This window comes from Malurus melanocephalus, unplaced genomic scaffold (assembly GCF_030028575.1).
Source record: "Malurus melanocephalus ecotype Western Australia unplaced genomic scaffold, MMel_1.1 scaffold_88, whole genome shotgun sequence".
Taxonomy (NCBI): Eukaryota; Metazoa; Chordata; class Aves; order Passeriformes; family Maluridae; genus Malurus; species Malurus melanocephalus.
This window is the reverse complement of record NW_026623320.1, coordinates 25,594-43,452: the sequence shown is the minus strand read 5'-3', so window position 1 is coordinate 43,452 and position 17,859 is coordinate 25,594. Positions and strand designations below refer to the sequence as shown.

Sequence of the window (17,859 nt, the reverse complement as noted above, 5' to 3'; positions counted from 1 at the left end):
ATGTACAGGAACAAATGTATACATTGAAGTTTAATCTGGAAGTCCTGTGACACAAGATGTGAAAATATGGGTTGCATTTSTCAGAACACTTTTAATTGAGTTTGTCTAATGGCRTCACTGTAAATGAAGAATTATTCGWTAGTAGAATATAAGGTATTTTAGATTTCTGCTGTTGATATGAAGTGGAAGTGCTACCTCCAAACAGGAAAATCATCAGTTGCTGTCTCATGTTGTTCAGATAAATTTTTCTTTTATTTTTTCCTGAATGGTAGTAAAGTTTTATTGACACAGTTGCATATCATTAGCACATTAGTCCTAGCTGTACAGAAAGCTACATAATTATTAGAATTGTTTGTTGAAATAGCAGTCCTTTTCGTGGAACATGTAGGGTCCTGTATAAAACAAATTTTTACACAAAAAATTGCACATTGTTAGGGCTTAGAGCTTTAGTGGTGAGACTGGTCCAGGATCATCCCATTTCAGGTCCCTGATAAAGAACTGGGCTCTTACCACTTGATGAGTTCTTGCTAGTTTGACATCTTTTAAGATAAACCGTCTTGTACTATTAAGGTAACCAGATCAGGGTTTCCYGTGTGAGGACTCTGATCTATATTGGAGATCAGCCTAAATCAGCTGAGTTTGCRTTGTTTGTTCTTAATAGAGTTTTTAAACCAAGAAATTATGTATTAAATTTCATAGTACTGAAAATGTGATATCCTATGTCAAATTATTATTTTTTTTTGAAATTAATTCGTAGACTTCATAGAATCAGGGATTAGTTTGGATTGGTAGAGAACCTTAAAGAAAAATCTAATTACAACCCCTGTCTGTGGGCAGGGACAACTTCTACTAGACCAGGTTACTGAGAGCTCCATCCAGCTTGGTCTTGAACACCTCCAGTGATGGGAAATCCATAACCCCTGTCCTTCTTTAGTTTTATGTCTATGTTTCTGTCACTTTTTTCCTTGAAACTGGTTGTGCTTTTAGGTGTTTGTTGAAAATATTTCAAGTATGTTTTAGTCTATTGTTATGACTTTACTGAAAATGAAGAATTTGTAGAAAAGCTTGCTGAACTCCAGCGGTTTATGCACCCAGAACAAAGATTTGGTTCTGCCTGTGACTTCTTTTGAGTGTTTTTTTTTAATTATTATAAGTGCCAAGAAGAAAAGGAAAGAAAAAAGAAAAGGGAAAAGAAAAAAAGAAAAGGGGCAGGAAAGAGAAAGGAAATTGGTATTTGTAATGAACTGTAAAACTCTTGCATCACTACAGGGGAAAGAATAGGAAACATTGTGTATATGAACTTTCTGCTTTTGTAGTTCATCTTATATAAGTATTTTCTGTTGTGTTTTTTTAATAAGAAGCGTGATTTAGTTTGGGAAGCTAATACGGTTTAGTTTYAGGTACTCCTGTGAGGAGCAGGGAGTTGGGTATGATGATCCTTGTAGGTCCCTTCTGACTTGACATATTCTCCGATCTTATGTTTCCTTTAGTTGCAGACTTGTGACTAAGCAAATAGTCAGTTTTGAATGTCTTGTCTTAAAGTTATATTGACTTCAGATCGGTATGGAGCATAGTGCAAGAACTGAATTGTAATGTTTTGCATTGTAGGTACAAGAACTGTAGAAGTCCATTTTAGAATTTGAAAGGGCAAGATTCTGCAGCTCTGGAAAAATATGGTAYGTTTATGTTTTCACTTACATTGTTTGTATGCTAATAATTGTAATAAYAATAAATGTATTGTATGCTAATAATTGTAAWAATAGCAAATAATTATACTTCACTTCTCTGAGAAAAAAGGTGGAAAATTTATTGAGAAAGAAACACATTCAATTTTTCCTTTCTGTTTTTACTATGATATGTATACTTGGTCATAAACCTCTAGAAAACTGACTTATTTTTCTTGGGGAAAATAAATACTGATGATATAATATTGATGAATTCCCTTTGGATTTAACAAGCTCATCATCATGCTGCTACCATCCATTTCTTTCTCCATGGATTGGATAAGCATTGATGTGTTTCTGAAAGCTGTATGTGTTTTTTTAATTTGCTGTGGACCATATTTATAATGAGAGTATGACTTGAAAAATAAGTTTAGAACTACCAGAAAACTTACACAATCATCAGTGTAAGTCAAATTTACAAACAGGAATGCTGGGAAATACAGAAATATAACCTTTATTAGCAGTGTTAACATAAAACCATGGTACACAGTATSTCTTTTTTTCTAGGCTCTTAAATGTCTAGCCAGCTTAAAAATATGTACATGTATTGCAGCAGGATTGGAACTTGAACTTGTAGTTATTTTAATTTCCATTTCCTAACTTTGTTCTGGTGTAGTTCTGTGGTAATACCTGGTGTTACTGCACCACTTTGTAGTCTCTTAAGGTTCTGTAGTTCTGCAACTTGGTACATAGAGAATTTTTTAAACTTTTAACATCATTGCATTCAGAGAAACTATTATTAATTTTTCTGCCATATTAAACAAGTCTGTTCATGCATATACAAGATTGTATGTATGTTTTATCAATAACAACTTCTGAACTATGCATCTTCCTTCTCTTTGAAACACTTAAAATGTGGGGAAGAGCTCAGTAGCAGATGATACAAGTGTTCTGTGCCATGGGTTTATTTCYGGATTTTTCTTTTCAGGATAATTAACTTAGAAATGTACTTAAAATATGTGGAAATATACTTTTGAAATCTCCTATTTGCAGAAGAGTTGTTGGGTGTCTTTTTAAGTTCTGTTTTGTGGGAAGCTATAGACAGTTGTTAATAAAACTGTTAATTCTAAACTGAAACTTTAGCTGTTGTGTGTACTAATTAGAAATTTTTAATCCAAAATTCARTCCAGAAATTTTTAGTAATTAAAATTTTTAGTCTCTCAGAATGTTTTATTATCACAATCCAGATGCTCCTGAGGGAATTGTATAGATTGGTCCTTTACTCTAGCAGGCATCTGGCAGGTAGTGTATATTCATTTTTGCACCCACAGCACCACTGGGACCACCCACCTGCTTCTTGCTCTCCAGTGTCAATACCAGTTCCATGTATGACGGCTCTTCTTCAAACCTAAGCCATTATTTCTTTACTGCCATTATTCCTGCTGGCTGGTTTTTTTTTTTTTTTTTGGATGTTTAACTGCTTGCCACTGTATGTATGCATAGAGTCTTTGTAGTGGTATGTGCTGCATAAATTGATGAAGCATTCCCCTCTAATCCCCCACAAATTGTGAGTAATAAATACTAAYGGAACATCAGAAAAGCTGAATGTCATGCTACAGAATTCCACAGTTGCTTTGTTTTAATATAAATTATATTTTTAAAAATGTGCTAAATAACTTGGTGAATAGAAAGATGCTTTACATGGAAGGCAGCATGGAAGATGGGCAGCAAAAGAAATTTAAATAGACCATAAGCAAAAGGATAGATGGAATAAAAGTTTAAATTGTAAAGCTGAAGTAAAGCTGTAAAAATGACTTAACATGACAAGTAGCCAGTCAGAGGAGAGTTACTAAAAGACATTTAAATAGATGACTGGATTTCACCTGCTGGTGTAGGAGGGGCTTTTTGTTCATGGCTGTATATAATTTTGGAGGGAGCCTGAAGTAATAGGTATAATATAATTGAAAGAGAAACAAATGTTTCTGCTGCAAAAAAAATCAGTGTGTAGTGGAAGAAAAAAAAATCACCTGTGGTCAAAGTGAAAAACACAGAAGTTAAATATAATTTGGATCTTTCCTGATTCTTCAAAGTTGAACAAAATACGTATATCACCTCACTGAAATATCAAGCCAAGAGCAGACGTTGAAGGCAAAATCTAGAGTCCAAAGTTGCAGGGGCAATTGCAGAAAATGGGAATAATACAGAGGCCTCTGTCTTTGGCCTGWGTGAAGGAAATGGGAGCAAACATTRGATATTTTTCTATTACTCYGTGATTTATGGATATCATAATTTAACCTCAGCTGGCAGCTAAACACCAAACACCCACTCTCTCACCTCCCCACATGTGGGATGTGGAAAAGAATTGAAAGAATAAAAGTGAGAAAAGTCGTAGGTTGAGATAAAGGTAATTTAATAGATAAAGTAAAAGCTGCACATGCAAGCRAAGCGAAACAAGGAATTCATTCACCACTTCCCATSAACAGGCRCATGTTCTGTCATCTCCAGAAAAGCTAACAGTGATTTGAGAAGACAAATGCCATAACTCTGAACATTGCCCCATTTTCCTTCTTCGCCCAGCTTTATAAGTGTGATGCCATATAATATGGAGTGTGTCTATAGTCACCTGAGGTCTCTGTCCCAGCTGTGACCCCTCCCCACTCCTTTTGCCCAGCCTTCTCTCTGGTGGGGTGAAGAGCAGAAAAGGCCTTGAATCTATGAWAGCACTGCTCAGCAATAACAAAAACATCCCTGTGTTAACACAAATCCAAAACACAGCCCCATACTATCTACTGTGAAGAAAATGAACTTTATGTCAGCCGAAACCAGTACAGTGCAGAGTAYTGGTATCAAGGCAGAGTTATTATACAGATATTACAGGATGGAGCTTCTATATAAATCTGTGTTTGATCTCTTTCTATTTAAATGCACAAAATTTTACCTTTATGAAACTCAGTAACTTGTGTTTTTACTSACATGTAAATTGCAGAGTAGCACTAACTTTAATTTGAAGATAGTAGCAAATTCAGATTCCCATCCCAAATAATTTATTCAAGTGTTAATTGTTCTCATTGTCCTGTATGCTTGTGTTCTTACTCTAATCTGAATTTGTCAGCCTTCAGTTTCTACTCATGGGGATTTTATATGCATTCTTTCAGTTGGAAGATCTTTATGTATTCTTTTTGTACTATCAGAAGACTTAATTTCTTCCAGTGTCCRTATTGATTAGCTTGATTAACTTCAAATTCTTTTCGTTGTCTAATCACAAGGCATTTTCTTCTATCTTCATGCTGTCTTTGTGGCTCTTTTCTGCTACTTTTGGAACACTTTCGAAGAATAATTGGAAAAGTGGGATTAAGTTTGGAAGTTGTGTGAAGTACTTTGTGCAGATAAACAGTGACTCTTCCAGGGACCCTTCATGAGTCATATCTGTCATTCTTTTTGTAATACATGGCAGAATGTGTATATTTGTGAGCCAGTTGTGACTGCCTTAGTCACTTTAAGTTGGCATTTTCCAAGATAGAAACCAATTCCATTAGTTTTCTAGCTAATGTGACTTTGCATTTGTTATTACTAGTTGAATTGCTTGGTTTACCAGGCAGCAGGAAAAAAATCATACAGAGGCCTTATTACTGTTCAGTTGTGTGGGTTTTTTTTGGCTCCATTAGGAATTATATGATGAGGTTGTATTAGTGGCTGTTTTATTTTACTGTAGAATCAGTAATAATTTCACCTACTAATTAGATGCATGAGGAAAGCTTCTCTTTTTGTGTTTTGTGCATTGGTAGCAGCATGCAGGCAACAAAAGCAATTGCTGTTTCCAGCTGTATGAAGAAATTAAGGCATAAACATGCCTATTACATKACTTTTTTTTTCCTGCCTATGACAATTAAGATTGAATTTAGGGGTTTGGTGAATATTCTCCAGGACATTTGACTCAATCTCAAGTTATAAAAGGCAAACTCTCCTATTAGGTTTCTGTTTCTTACTGTAYAGGGGATTGTTTCATTGTGGCACTGAAAGTCATTCTGGAAATGTATCAAATTCATTCTTGGGGCATTCAGAGGGACTCTTCAGAGAACATACAAAAGCTTCGTTTAGTGGTATATTCTTGAGAGAGATAGTTACATTTATTTAAGCAACTCAAATTCTGGTACTGGAAGGTAAGGTACTTTGTTCTACAGTGAATCATCCCTGTTTTCGTCATTGATCAAAAAAAGAATCTTAAAAAACTTTGGATCAAAGGTTACCAGGGTACATACTTAAAATTATTTTGTGAAGGAAACTAAACTCTTACAAKTGTCCCTTCCAGGGCACCCATTTTTAAGTAAGTCAGTCAGAAGTTTTATTTAAATAAGCAAAGTGTTCATCCTCTAGGGGATCTTCCTAGTCTCCTGATACTGTGTGTCAGCTGCCAGATTGCACTGCTCTCACATAAAGTGAACATCAAATAACCCAGGGATAGTAACAGATTTAGGAAATCCATGTAAGTAACAAAGTTCAATTRTGTGATTGCTGCCTGGAAGTTATTTGTCTTTATTTTTGGTTGCTGAAAAATAAGTAGTTACAATCTCTGGGGTGTGGCTTCAGGTTCTGTATGTTGAAGTTGGGGACCTCTTCTCCCCTCTGGTTTGTGACTGTAGACTTTCAATGTTTGTTGAAATGTGCAAGGAGAATTTCATCAAGCTATGCAGAAAAGTTGCTTTTGGCCCCTTTTCATGTATCTSCACTTGCTTTCTGACATCTTGTTCTTTCACTCACCTTTTAACTTCTTGAGTTGATAGGAACATTCTTTTAAGAAAATATTCATCTGTTCCACCTTGGAGAAATAGATGTTGTTCCAAATCACTGCATAAATATTGTTTATCCTGTTCCTTTTTGATGAGGGCTAGTTCAAGTCACAGAGTTTTTCAGATACATGGTTTGAAGACATGGATCCTTGTGTATTGTCTTCCTTACTCTAGTAGGAATGTTGCAGTCCTAGTTGATTCTGCCCCTTGTAGGTAGTCCCTAGGCAGACAGAGATGTCTGTACTGGAGCCTGCCCAGTCCCAAAGAGCCTAGCAGCCATCTTGGGATTCTCGAACATACTGCACAGGCGCAAACGTCCTTGCATACCTTGAGCTGCTCAGTGTGTTTGTCAAAGCCTAAACTAAGCCAKGCTGATCAGAACAGTGAAGACCAGGAAAATTTGAGTAATACAAATATCTGCTCTGGGGTGCTGTTTCTATGTTCTGTAAGGCAAGTTACAAGCAGAGGAGATTTTTTATGGAGCAATTCCAGGAAAGCAATTGGTTTAGACCAGTTCACTGTTCTTCATAATACCTTTTTCCAAGATGTTAGTGTATTCATCAGTGTGGTTTTCCATTCCTGGTCAAGTAGTGTCCTTGGACTCTCTTACCAGATTATGGGTTTTTTGTGCCTTCTTTGTATCAAGCAATCAAAATGTTCTTTGTTCCAGCTATATTCAGAATCGAGGATCTTTGATGGCAGTCTCCTTTGCCACCCACCCTCTTTCAACATGGTGGCCTCTAAGCCAGCAGATACTACTCTGCTGATGCATGAATGAGTAAGGTTTTAGAAAAATGAGTTCTTACTTCTGTGCTAGGGAGTCCTTGCTAGRAAATCATTTTCTGTCCCACAGGAGTGGCAGCAAAGATGGGTGGAGAAGGTAGGATGAGAAGGAGATAGAAGGGAAAAATGATTCATTACGATTTTTTGCATCTAGAATGCTGAAAAGTAGCATGYGAATTTTAGACCACAGCACAGTAAGTCTAGTTTTAAGGTATCGTGCCACAAATGCTGAAACTACCTGATTCAAAGCTCTGACCCATGATAAATTCAATTTRTAGATACAAATTTCACAACAAAATTTAGGTAAGTTAACTTCAGCTCGGTGAGATGAGTGGCAGTTCAGACACTGCCTTCCATCAAGTAACTGCTGTAGATACTATCTTCGATGGTGTGGTAAATTGTACTAACAGAGCTGGATCTGTGTCAGGCCTTGGCACAAGCTTGTCTTGGCTATGACTGTGGAGCTGCCTACTTAATGTATATTTTTTGGCATTCCAGAATCTGGTGGTGTTTGAATCCTGCACCAACACTTCATGTGCTGCTTCACTGTTGTCAGTCATGTTCATGACTTCTCCCATATGAAACGGCCTCAGAAAAACTTYGTTTTATTGATGTCAGCCTACTGTTCTAACATGCTTATTTGAAAGGAAGACTGCCGTAATAAGCTTTTGCCAATAGTGTGGGTGATACAGGACCAAGTTTAGGTCTGGAGTGGTTCGTCAAGCACACTGCAGAACATGAGCTGCTACTTTCAGCAGTCAGATAAAACACAGGTTTCCCAGCCAATAAGGCTTTAGAGGTGATACCACTGTGCTCTCACTAGCATACTAAAAGTTGATTCAGCAAAGTGCTAGAAGAAATGTTAGAATAGGCATCTTTTTAGTTTTCTTAAAACTATGACTTGCCTGAAAGTGGACATTTTCAGATCTTAATCAGAATGTCATAAGCAGTGTTTTACAGYTTCTTAGTTTTGCATCCGCATCTTGGTTTTTGCCTTTCTGTACAGCTGATGGTCACAAACATTAAATGGAAAACCTTTACCCTGTTTGTCCTGTAATGTTGACAGATGAGGAACCTTTCCAACTGWCTTTTAATCATTGTTCTGTGTTCCTGGCATTGATTCAGTTAAACTTTGACAATTTACACCTATAAAACGTAAGTACTAGAGAATCTCTATTTTGTTTTGGAGATTTTTGGTAGCCTGCTTCTTTTTTACTTTCCTTATGCCATCTGCACTTCTGTAACAATGAGAACACTCAAATATTACTGATGTTAAAACCATCAAATGGTGCTTTACCTGTCTCAGTAAATGTACAWGATAAAACTAATAAACATCATTTTGAAACTAACACAGGTTTTGTTCTGTGCAGAGTTTGTGGCAGAATGACAAATTGTAGTAGATTGGCAAACTGGKCAGTTTTTCTGACAAATGTTAGAAAATCATGAGCCTTGCTTACCGATCAGTGATTTCATGTCTGACAAGTCAACAGATACAAATTAGCGTTGAAAATGCTTCAGTTGTTCATCAGACCTAACATCTTACTGAAAAACTCTTGTAGTAGGTTGGACTGAAGCACAAAAGAAGGTGCAGTAAAGAAATAAACGTTTTTACTAAATGTATAAAGCTGTCTGATGTGCTCTCTTAGTATTTGCACCAGATTGTTATGTCTGCGGGTGTTGCAGAGAGCTGCGGGTGTGCCCTCAATAGCTTTGTGCACCTTCATTTTGTGTGAGGCTTTTGCTGCATGACAACCTGCAAATACGGGGTTTCATCTGTGTTATCACAGGAATAAACTCCTTAGGATATTATACAGAGGTCTATCTTCATAGCTACTGCTGTTAAAAGAAAGTAAGGTAACTTTTCATTTACTAAATACAATATTAACATTGCAATTTTTATCAAAACTTTATATTAGCAGAAAGCTGATGCTGTTTGTCATCTGACTCTTCTTCAGAGACCTTTTATCTTTTCTGGCTTTGTCTAGTGCACTTAGGAGCTTGGGTGGAGAGAGAATGGGATAAATTAAGTGTTGAGGATTATGTTTGGAAATATTTTATCAGTTAACTTCAGTTTAGAGTAGATAATAGCAGTAGGTAAGAGACTAACTGGTTCCTTTTYAGCCATGGAAGTAATCAGCTGGGGTGGTCCCGGGGCGCTCTGGGCACGAGTATTGCTGAGTGATCATTGGCTGCCACCTGCGTGACAAAGTAAAGGACCAACCCTTCAATTTATACCAGTGGAGCCAGATCACGGGAAACAATTGACAGGTAAAACATATTTTTGAAAATTTAAGGTAGAGAGGACACATGATATAAATGGAGCAAAGAACCTAAAAGATTTGCCATAGATAGCAAAGGTTGCTCCTCTGAAACTTTTACATAGCTGTAGCTTTCTTCATTTTGGGGAGAGGCACACAGCAAAGTTCAGGTTACTTGTTGCTCCCCTGGGAACAGAGCCTTGCTAAGAAACAATATTAACCAAGTTGCACCAGCAAAACATCTGCTGGAATTTTATTATAGTTAGAAATTACAGCTCATATTTATGCACATGCTTCCAGATCTCTGAGTGCTTGTTGTCTTGACATTGGGTGCTTTCTGCTGGTGCAAGAAATGGATATGGATCTAATCTTTAGAAAGACTAAAAATAAGTTGCTGAATTTTCAAGTTCACCAGTTGATTATACTGTAGCAWGTTACTGTAGAAGTTACAATGCCATGCAAAAAATGAATTTAAGTAAGTCTTAATCTTGCTGATAAAACAACGCTTAGCATCAATATTTTTCTTCCGGTTTATGTTCATTTTTCTATTTAGAGAATTGGCTGGAAATAATTTTTAGGGACTTTAAACGAAATTATTTTTACTTATTTAGAATTGTTAAGCTTATGCTTAGCCCAACGTGATACAGGACTGGTGCGACAACTCTGTTTTGATCAGTGACTCAAAATTGTGATCACCCTGATGTCACCGAATGGCCACAGCTTGTAAAAGGTAAGCATAAAGCATGTTGGGTTGTTTCTCARGAATTTTTTTACTATAATATTTGTTTTAAGGTATTTAATTTGTATGGCTTGAAGATAATTTTAGTATTAAGTATTAAATAGTATTAAGTTACATTGTTTATGATAAGTGAGCTGGCAAAGTTGACTTACACTCTTGCCAGCAGTGATTTCAAAGCTCACTTAGTTTGTTCCTGCCTGCTTTTTAAAATAAAAGCACTGTGGTGCATCATGATATCCCTCTTAAGAAAATACTATCACTTAAAAATCTCTGGTAGTTTTTACTGTCATATTGAATTTCTGTATAAATTATTTAATGTACTTATCCAAGCATTTGTTCAATTTTTTTTAAAAGTATGTATCCAGCAGGCTTGATGATGTTAGAATGTGTAAGCTTGCATACCACTACTTTTCTCATCTAGAGAGATACAGTGGAGGTAAAAGGAGTGGCTTGTAGAATGGAGAAGTTGCTCCCTGTGTTACTGGAAATGAGCCACCATTTGAATTTGCTAGCTCATACTGCAGTATTGAGATTAGTTGGTGTCTTGTGATCAGTATCTACAATCTAATTCAAAGCTGAAATTTTTAAGAGCATTTGCTCTGAGATTTTCTCTGAACAGAACTCTTGTTTCAGATTTTAAGCATGATGAAAGGACGTCTTGCCGTACTATATAGTTGTTTTTCAGTACTGTTGCCTGCTCACAGGAAATAACAAGGTATCTTGTTTGTAAACAATTGGGTATTGCAAAATAGCTTCTCAGCAAACAAGTACAATTCCTGTAATTAGATTGGTCTTCCACTTCATTTTAATGAGTACTGAAAGCTCATTTTATTAGGTGCTTACATTGTCATTTGAAACCCTTTAAAATCGAGTTAATATGTGCATTAATAGTTCTGTAAATCATAGTTATAGTAGGTCTGCTCATGATTTAGAARACAATAAGCTGAAGGAATTTTCACCGTTTTCTGTAGAACCGCTTACCATAGGGGAMCAAACCTCTAAGCTAACCTCTTTTTTGACCCAGCTAGATTGTATTTTTACTTATATTGTTTATCTTATAGAAGAAACTTCTCTTTTTATTTTTTTTAGAGTAACATGTAATGAACTGTTTTGTCTCTTTACAGCCCAGATAAAATTCTCACAAATGATGAGGATAGGAAAAGATTTTGGATRTACTGATAGCTGTGTTTACATGTCTATGCTACAGATGACCAGGCTACCTTTTTTACATGCTAAGTGTAGATGCCAGTCTGCTTTTTTTCTGTAATTCTTCATACTGCAGTTTATTTTAAAGGCTGAAAATSATCAGTACTCTTGTTGTTTTTCTTTTAACACCACTCTGTCCCTTGAATTTTCATAGCAACTAAAACCGTTACTCTTTCCCTAAGCTTCAATGTGTTATATGTCCCAAGTTCAGAATTAAGAGAGCAAAGCCTCAAATGTCCAGCCTTTTTGCTACCATTTTCTGAAGTCCTGGAATTAAATAGAGGAGCTAACCAGTATGAGTATAAACATGCATCTTTCCACTACTCCATCTTCCAATACTTACATGCTCAGGTGAATAAGTGGGGAAGAAAAAGTTGTTTTCGCTAAGCTTTTAGAGGCTTTTGGTTGCTGGAGTTGAAGGGAAATTTTTATTTGTTTTGCTGATGAGCATAATTTTTGTCAGCAACTATCTTGTCAGTCCTGAATTTAATGAGTAAGGGAAATGTAATTTGGAGGTAATAAATAGAGGTTGAATTTTGAGATTGGGCAGTTTTTATGTTATTTTCCAGTTAAAGCATGTTTACATTTTAAGCATGAGTCTAAAGTTAGTTAGATAGGAAGTTCAGAATTCTGTCCCTAGTGTCAGTGAAATTTTATAAGTTAATGAAATACAAACAAATAGTTTCCTGTGTTCTGCATCATCTGTCACTGCACAGTATCCAGCTATCCTAGGAATTATAAGTTGTCTGCCAGAAATGTCTTCTAGGCACTGAATCTGTTTAGAATCCAGAAAGTTGTTAAGATCTGGTATTTCAGAAAAGGAACTAAAATTTTAATAGAGATTTTGGAGACCAGTCCAAGCTTTAATAGGAGAGACCATCCAGTAAAGTAGTACAGTGAAACACAGGAAAAAAGAAATGTTTCAGGCTACAGGTAGAGATTTCCAATAGCATTTATAATATTATAGATAGTTAAATAGTAAATAGAGGAATTTAGAAATTGTGTTTCTATAAATAAAGGATATTATTTCCCTGTAAAGCTACAGGAAAGTCTGCTTAGCTTTCTTAACTGAAGTGCCCCAGCAAACTCTGGTGAAACCTACAAAGTTAGTTCTATTTGCAGATTTTAGCTCACTTCTGTTTTTAGAGAGCTGTCATGAAAGGCATTTTTGTTCGCCTAAGCAGCAGAGTTTTACTGTAATGACTGTGCTCTGTTTCYACTTCTTGCACAGCAAGTATTTCCAGCATGGCAGTTCTGCTCAGCTGTACCAAAGTTTGAACCCAAGTGAAAGTTCCATAAGGTCTGTTGGGTTTGATTTCAAGGCATCTTAAGGTGATGGGAACCAAAATTGCTGCATTTGTACTGCCTTATCTTCTGGCTTGTCTGGCTACAAACTCACTGTCCAGGGGGAAGTCCCGAAGGGAGAAAAAAAAATGCTGTCTAGAAGTTAACTGTTGAATCAATGCTGTCTTAAGGAAGACAGGAATAAGGAGAAGCTAAATAGATATAATTTAGTCTACTTAAGTTAGTATGAAGCTATATTCCTTGAATTACTCTGTAAATTAAGTCAATGAGATTGCCAAGCTAAACACAGGTGCTGCTTGTGTGGTCAAAAATGCCAGGCAATAACATTTAATTATGAATATTACTGTCTGAACTCTTGGCTGGGTTGAAGAAAACAGAAATATGTCCATCAGATTAGGTCCATGATTTCAAGTGGAGAGAGTTGTGAGATTTGCCTTGAGGTTCTTTTGGACCCTTCACCTGAGCTGCTACTTCTTGGAGTCCAGCTCTGCAGAGAATTTGTTATCACCACTGATAATCTTTGAGTATACATTTTGGTTACAAAAGTGGTTATGAAGAATTAGCCCAGAACTGGTGCACTATGCAGCCTAAATGCAGAAGTACTGCCAGCAGATCTCTTCCCTRATAGCTTCTTGTTGCATAAATGGTGGGGAAAAAGTGCTCTCCTTCTCAGGGAAATTTGGCTTAACTATACTATCATGTTTTATGTTATAAACTGTATTCTAGAGTTTGATAAAACAAATCTGCAAGTGTCAAAATGTTTATGCTTTTAGTGGCAATAATGCACGCATCACTTTCCACCTTTCATAATTCTTCATATTGTAATGACTTAAAACAGCAAGCAATGCTTAAGGTTTTCTGTCTGGTTTTGCAGATCACCAGGAGAACCTCACTCTGAGAACATTGAAACTAGCCGAATGTAAGTAAATGAGTGGATGAGTTTGGTGTATCTTGATTTTAAATGTTCTGAACATGTATAACAGTCACTCTTGCATCTGCATAATAAAAAGAAGACAAAAGCTGAGTAGAACTGTGAAATTACTGTAGAAAATTTCAAATCAATGTTTTGCAATTTTATGCCTCTGTGGAAAGTGATTTTTTGAGGGTGAATGAGTTGAAGGGAAAGTTCAGAGGTTTAATTTAACGTGAACCAGTAGATGGTAGCATAATACAGTGTCAGAAATCTTACGGCCTGTATTCAGACTTGACAGTAGGGATGTAATTTCTGCCTGCTATTCACTAACATCTTGCATGTGTTTCAAGACACTTCAGTACTAAGGCACAATGCCTACTGGTATCTGTTGTGGCAGATGGATTGTTGAACTAAGAAAATTTCAATTTTAAATTCAAAAGGGTTGCAGGAATTAGAGGGCCATTTAAAAAAAAAAAAAGGATTGAGACTTAATTCTTTTGGGAGTTAAGAAACAAAGATTCTTCTCTAGCTATTAAAAYTGTCCTGTCATATAACTCAAATAGGGAAACCAAAAACTGCTCTTCTAGCTTATAACACAAGTTCCAAAATAATAGAGGGAACGTAGCCCAGTAGTTGGTGTACTGTCTGAGGCTTCAGAGGGTCCGCATTCATTTCTCTTCTGCCACAGACTTCTTCTCTGGCCTTACATTGTCTCCTTCAGGCCTTCCCCCCAAGTGGTGTAGCATTTTACACGCTGTGGGCTGGATGCCATTTTCAGGATGTTTTGCAAGCTAGGGACATAGTGTGAATTGCTCAAGGACTTCTCTGCTGTAGCTGCCCAACTTGAGGAGAAGCAAAACTGCAGTGAGCCACCCCCACAATGGACTGCATACCAAAAAAGTGAGGAGGAGGAAACAGTGGGGGCTTTTCTGATGTGTTTTTAGCAATTAACTGCAGTGAAGCCTTTTCTTGCACTAGGAGAAGCTTTTCTCCTGGTATGACAAATTTATTTTCCCTCACTCATGCCATCTGTTATAGAAGTGCTGTCCAGCTTCTTTCTTAGGAGTGAAGGTTAAGGAATCCAGACCCGAGAGGTGACTGCCTGTCACTACGTGGACATGTGTTAGAGGTCACAGGGCAAAAACTCTGCCATGGTGTCTTATTCCTGCTCCAGTAGTGACCTGTGCTGCATCGTGGTTTATTGTTCCTGCAGCAAGTTGAGTTGTGTCCTTTTGTTTCCTTGGCCTAGGCAGATGGGGAATAAGGCTGCAGCCTGGCTGTAGTCCACTCTGGATATTGTCAGTTGTATTACTGGCTTTTACATGTGTTAAGGAAAGATGTACCAGCAGCAGTCATCTAGACAGGTGTGACAAAAAGACACAAAGGACTTAGGCTAAATCAGAAGGAAAAGTCAGTAAAACTTTTTTCCTTCTAGAAGTTTGACAGTTCTTCTATGTGTGATTTACCTTCCTTAAAACTGAACATGAAAAAATAATTTACMGTAGTAAGCTTTTCTGCGTGATAGCTCAGTACTTTTTTTTTGTTGTTGTAGACCAGAATGTTGGTCTTTTGTTGTTGTAGACCATTCATCAGAATGTCCCTGACTTCAGAAATTTCAGCTGTCTAAAACAAATATGGGCCAGTCAAGCTGTAGGAATGCACATATTTGACTAGTAGTTATACAGTATACTTGCAAAACTAAATTTTTTAAAACTGTATCATAATGTGATGCAAACTACCCCTGTTACAGAGATTTTTTGCAATCCTGCTGCATAGTTSCTCTTACCACATAAGGTGGAATGGCAGGTTGGGTGGTAGAGCTGTGACCTGCAAGCCTACTCTGCAGCTAAGACAGTTACTGTGTTATTTACATGCCTAAAATTAATCAGTAAATGTGGAGACTTATGCACGTGKTTTTTTACTTGCGCAATAAATGATTGGTTTTGCTCTGTTTGGTTGATATAATTGCTTTAGTTATTTCTGTGTTTTGCATTCCAAAGCTTTATACCAAGAGCATAGTCACATATGTTTCACATGTATGAAYGAAATTTAAAGAAAATATTCAGATTCTTACACAGCAAAATCTTCCATGTGTAAGTTTTGTTTATCTTAGCATTCATTCAGGTCTTAGAATTGTCACACATCTTTATTGACTTTCAGCTCCAGTTAGTATAACTTGCTTAAAACCTCTTTAGCACTAAATTACATAATATAATTAACAATAACTTCTTACCTGTTCATGTGTTTTCACTCTATTTTATGGTGTCACATATCAAGGCAAAAGTATGGCTTTTTTATGGCTTTCTGTGCATTCATCTTTCCTTCTCTCTGCTTTTGAGGATGGAATACTTCATAATTTTGAAACCCTTCTCTCCTTTTTAATAGTAGCAAAGCAATTTTTCTGAGACAAGATTGCAAGACAGATGATAYGTTCTTCATTCCCTCTCTCCATCTTCCTGCATTGCTCCATATAGCCAGGACAGACCTGTTCTCAAGGTTGCCCTGTCTGAGGAAGTGCCATGCCTGAGTTTGGTAGCACATGATGTTCCCAGAGGCTCGGTGGATCTACAATACATGGTGGGGAGGGAGGTCCCTTGTGCTTAGCCAGTATGGTCCAAGGGGGTTTATAATCCACCCCTGCTGTTGGTGTCCACTGCACTGGAAAGAATGAAGCTTGGAAAATGTGAGCTTCATGCACACAGGCATTTGCCAGATGCACATTTGCTGTGGTTCCAGAGGCTAAGGCAGGCAAAAGGTGTTACAATACTGCTGGGACAAAGGGCTGGGCTCGGGCTCTGGGAATAGTGTTTGGCAGTTTGGTGTGCAGGGCTCTTGAAAAGGCTCTGTGTGGGCAGTGCTGTTACTGGAAGCCTGTCTTCTCTAGCACTGCTGTTCTTACTCGTAACTGAACAGAAGCAGGAAACCAGCATCCAAGGTTTGAAACTGAAACTTGCACAAAGCAATATTAGCTTCACAAAGATGACCATCTACAACACTTTTTTGACAAGTTGTTGATCGGCCRGTCATCTAGTTTTGAAAGTATGGCATAACTGCTGCAGATATGTAAGTCTCTTTATGCCTCTCTCTGTTAACACATATAATGAAAATTGTTTTGTTATTAGTACTAAAAATACTGTTTCCTTGGTTTTTTCTTATCCAAAAGATAAACTGTGCATATTAAGGCTTTTTTGGATTTTTTTTAAATTTTTTTTTGCATTAAGAAAATGGCTTATTAACATTTTGGAACTTCTAAATTCCTAACAGCCWTTGTGGAACAGGGTTTTACAGATTTCCACTTACTAAAATTAGACGTCTTAGAGCAATCATAGAATCATCAAGGCTGGAAAAGAGAAATCCAAGACCATTGAGTCCAACCCTTGACCAGTCATCAGCTTATCACCTAAACCATTGCACCAAGTGCCATGTCCCRTTGTTTCTTGAACTGTTCCAGAGATGGTGACTCAAGCACCTCCATGGGCAGCCCATTTCAAAACCCTTTCAGTGAAGCAATTTTTCCTGATGTCCAACCTGARCTCCACCTAGCACAGCTTGAGGCTCTTTTCCTCTTSTCCTGTCACTGGTTGCCTGGGAGAAGAGACCAACCATCACCTGGCTACACCCTCCTTTCCAGTGGTTGYAGAGAGTGATCATCTCTGATCCTCCTTTTCTCCAGGCTGAACACCCCCAGGTCCCTCAGCTGCTCCTCCTAAGACTTGTGCTCCATGCCCTCACCAGCTTCATTGCCCTTCCCTGGACATGCTTCAGCACCTCAGTGCCTTCCTTGCAGTGAGAGATCCAGAGCTGGACACAGGATTCAAGGTCCGAGAATGGGGAGATGATCACAACCTTGTCCTGCTGGCCACCCTGTTTCTGATTCAGGCCAGGGTGCCACTGGCCTTCTTGGCCACCTGGGCATACTCTGGCTCATRTTCAGCTGCTTTGGACCAGCATCCCCAGGTCCTTTTCCACTGAGCAATTTTCCAGCCACTCTGCCCCAGCCTGTAACGCTGCACAGGGTTATTGTGACCAAAGCACAGGACCAGGCACTTTACTTTGTTGAACTTCATGCTGTTGGCCTTGGCCCAATAAATCCAGCCTGTCCCTGCCCTCTGTCAGATCAACACTCCTGTCAAATGTGAGATTTATGTGTAAAAATAATACAAAAATCGTTGTGTCCTAAGCAGAAACGGTTCAGGAGTATGTC

General features: G+C 37.6%; 1 protein-coding gene across 1 annotated transcript in view; it reads left to right on the top strand.

Moving 5' to 3' along the window:
- Window positions 1-17,859, top strand: part of UBE3A (ubiquitin protein ligase E3A) — a 55,798-nt gene that overhangs the window by 12,911 nt on the left and 25,028 nt on the right. The window contains exons 3-6 of the mRNA XM_057368085.1: window positions 1,609-1,676; window positions 9,356-9,502; window positions 10,104-10,222; window positions 13,617-13,661. Coding sequence (XP_057224068.1) covers window positions 10,203-10,222; window positions 13,617-13,661 — 65 coding nt within the window. The 5' untranslated portion in view covers window positions 1,609-1,676; window positions 9,356-9,502; window positions 10,104-10,202. The remainder of the gene's footprint in view (window positions 1-1,608; window positions 1,677-9,355; window positions 9,503-10,103; window positions 10,223-13,616; window positions 13,662-17,859) is intronic.